At 39.7% G+C, this 3,651-nt stretch overlaps 1 protein-coding gene across 2 annotated transcripts; it reads right to left on the reverse strand.

Annotated features, from left to right (window-relative positions):
• Window positions 1–275: 275 nt before the first annotated feature.
• LOC134228124 (uncharacterized) lies at window positions 276–3,160 on the reverse strand. Of its 2 annotated transcripts, XR_009983843.1 has the most exons (3): window positions 3,043–3,160; window positions 1,213–1,468; window positions 276–1,134 (listed from the first exon to the last, which is right to left on the reverse strand). XR_009983843.1 is itself a non-coding variant. In XM_062709904.1 (2 exons), the coding sequence occupies exons 1-2, from the start codon at window positions 1,271–1,273 to the stop codon at window positions 863–865; spliced, it is 333 nt and encodes a 110-aa protein (XP_062565888.1). In that variant the 5' UTR covers window positions 1,274–1,480; the 3' UTR covers window positions 276–862. The 2 variants fall into 2 exon arrangements, 1 of the variants encoding a protein (XP_062565888.1); XM_062709904.1 differs by lacking the exon at window positions 3,043–3,160 and having other exon boundaries at window positions 1,213–1,480.
• Window positions 3,161–3,651: the final 491 nt, after the last annotated feature.

Here is a 3,651-nt window from a genome sequence, read left to right on the forward strand (position 1 = left end):
GATCGCCAAATATGTAGCTTGAACTGCAACCGAGAATCACCCAACACAGCTCGACGTCCTTGCACTTTAGAATCCTCTTGACGACTGACAGCAGTAAAGGCTGTACCTTATATGCACAGAGTGTGCAAGAGCTTTCCTATAGACTGATCCACGGTATAGACTAATTCATACCACACAACATAGATATTTACAATTGAATGCCACAAAGTAGTGTTGGGAAGGTTAGGGATTAGATAGGTATCGTGATATCCTCAATGAATCCACTGAAATATATTATTTATTCTATTTCCATTAGATTTAAATCGAGTTTGTTTATTTACAACACAGCACTTATATTGGTCTATATGAATCCGTCTTCAACGCTGACTATATTCAACGCTTAAAAACTACAAAAGAGCATTGCATAGCATCTATTTTATACTTTTGCCAAAATTCATGGTTTTCAATCTTTTTCTCCCTCTCCTTCCTTTTTTGTACGGAAATTTCTGAATAAATGCATAATAAATTAATATTCAGGACTATTTTCAAATTGCAACACTCTATTTTCCAGCAATCGATCCGCTTGAGTTGTTAATAAAAGAGTCGCTTTTTCCTTTCTATGCGACGTAGATTCATCCTACCATAACGCGTGCTCAATTGACGTTGGTATATCTTCAACTCGATTTTTTCATGTAAAAAAATGTCCCTGCACATTTGTGACCTTCAACAAAGTGTGTTTTTAAGTGCTCCTATAATCGCGAGTTGATGTGGTATGAACTTTGACACAAAACAGTTTCTCTTCACGTAACCGCAACATATTTTTTCTTGTTTAAGTAATCAACTGCCACGTCTTCGATGCACATCAGGTCAGTTCATACCATAATCATTTCTTCCACACAAACTCTTCAGAATATTGTCCATTTTCTTCCGCCCACGTGGTGTCACGGACCACTCTGGGCTGAATTCGTGAATAAATTGCCAACTTCTGGCGAAACCATCCCTGACTAACGGTTGAAGTGGCCGACGAATTTAAAGTGGGCCTTTGCGTAGCATGTCGCTGAACGTTTAATATAAAGCGCCGCGAGCTGGACTCCGGCGTTGTAGTAGAAGGTGCCACATCAATGGATGCAGCAGCAGCATCACAGGTTAATCGCACTGTTCAATGAATGAAAGAAAAAACAAATTCGTTGTGAAAGGTTATCAGTGTCTCAAGAATTCATTGATATTCCTTACCCTTGTCAGTATTAAAACTGGTAAGCACAATCAGGAGCATTGCTTCGCCGATAAGCTGCATTGTTGTGTCGATTCGCTATGGCTAAATATTTGCTCCAAGGAGACTTGCAACTCAAAGCTGTAGTATTGGATCTAGCTGGATTCAGTAGATCGCAGCTACATTTATACGATGATGTTCGAACGCACTGGACGGAAATGAGGCTCATATGCTTCCTGACGGGCTACTGAAGTGGGTTTGAGTCACTTGAATCCAGTTCTGTAATCATAATAACATAGTTCCCATTTTTTATGCAAGATAAGGTTGATGCTAGAAGCATGCTATAGTTTGACGCAAGCAGCTAGCGTATTGCGTGTTTTACCACGTTAAGAAGAGTGATCTGCATAAATTGACGAAGCATGATTGGTACATTTGAATATCATAGGTACTTTAAGGATAAAGATGTAATCACATATCGGGACCGCTTTGCGATTTGGGCGTAACTTATTTTGTAAACAAACATTGGAAGGCAAATTCCTGCTAAAACAAGCATTTCATGAGGAAACCACGGTATGGATCCGATAGATTAAGCTCTCCTCTACCAGATAAGGGAATTAGTTTAGGATGAAAACGCTTGCATTCTCCGGAATTCATGAAGCAATGTTTGTTTACAAAATAAGTTACGCCCAAATCGCAAGTCAGTCCCGATATATTCTTTGAACATACGAAGAAAGCAAACATCTACATTGCAATCTATGCGACCCACTCTCGGCCCATCAATCTATCTGAGAGTTCAACCTCAAGAGCACGTGAATTCAGTTTGAATGCCTCCGTAAAGATAACCTCTGCTTGAAACATAAAATGTGTATAAATTTGCCAATCCTCCCACTTCCACAAGAAATAATCATATACGAACAAGTCAACTACTAAAATGTTGAGATTAATCCCCACAGTAGGTTCGGTGCCTTTCTCGTTTTGGAAAAGGCCGTACTTGATCAGCCGGAGATATTATTTCAAATGTCCAAGGTGAATCCAATCATGTACTTTCCCATACAGGTTACAAGTTTATCGCCAGATCCTAAGCATCATATTTATGTAGCATAATACGACTTTGTTTTACAGGAAGTCAATTGCAAATCAGCCGAAATGCCTAAATTTAACAGCCATCAATAGCAAAAGAAAAACGCCAACACGCTGATCCTTTCAGCAAACATATCGGTATAAAAAAAGTTAATATTTTCTCGTCGCGAAGGAATAATCCAATTTTGTAAGATTTTTTCGTTGATAGATTCGTCTTGAAATCAGCAGTGTTTATATAGGTAAAAAGTTGGTAAAAATTTGGCGGGGATAGCTATCTAACCGTTTGAACGCAAAATGATGATTTTTTTAAGTGAACGATCGTACTACTAAACTCGATCTAAAGTACTGCACTAAAATCATCCTAGCTTCGGACATTTGAACCCCAACCACAATAGCGAACATTTTCATAAATAAAAAAAATAGACGCTTCCGAAAATAGGATAAAAAGGACTGTGAAAACATTTTGACAAAGTTCAGATATTTATTTCTACTGAGCACACGAATATTCGTATTTAAACAAGCTACACAAACATAAAACGCGAAGGTGTGTCCTTTCAGTACACTTTGGTATGCAAGAAAAGTCAAACGGAGAATAAAACCATAAGAGTTTCGAAGGTGCAAGCAGGGCTTATTCTGCCGCTGCGCTCATCGCCAAGGTGTGCTGATATGAAACTCAAAGAAATACTCCAAAGCTCAAAATGTTCTTCAAGCCCGCCACAGAAGCGCTCTGAAACGAAAGGTGCGAAGCCGACAAAAATTCGACGAAGTATCACCTCAACAACGTTCAACTCCGGAAGCCGCGCAAACAGCACGAACGGCAGTGAAAGACTGGCTCAATTTGTTTTCAGGCGATAATTTTTGTTTCACGATTTAAAAATGCAAATGCTGCCACTTTCATCGTCCTCGTTATCGTAGCAGGCCTTGGTTAGGTTGCGGTGCGGAAGGTACGTCATAGTGGGAACGCTGATAGCGCGAACAAACGGCCAAGCCTATAGTAGTGTTGTGACGTGTCGTGGGAGGAAGGTGGTTGCGACGATCTAGGAGATGGTTAGCAGTTGTCACTATGACGTGACGACCGACAACAGACAGTACAAATAAGTTAGAAAAGTTTTGAGAAACGGAGTCGTTAATTTTTGAAGTTTCACCAAAGGTTTAACAATCAGACGTTTACACGCAATTCTGAAAGACATTCCCCACAAACAATTTAAGCTGAATAAGCTAGTTTATTAGTTGCAGAAGACTATTTTTGGTTGAATAAGCGCTCTATCAGCTTGCAATGTGCTCGTAGCCTCCTATGCGATTTGATTTCGGTCGTTGCAATGAAACACGAAAAAGATTCACAAAAACCCTTTTTTATCCCCCTAGCGGTGATGGTGCCATTC

This window comes from Armigeres subalbatus, chromosome 3 (genome assembly GCF_024139115.2).
Source record: "Armigeres subalbatus isolate Guangzhou_Male chromosome 3, GZ_Asu_2, whole genome shotgun sequence".
Lineage (NCBI taxonomy): Eukaryota > Metazoa > Arthropoda > Insecta > Diptera > Culicidae > Armigeres > Armigeres subalbatus.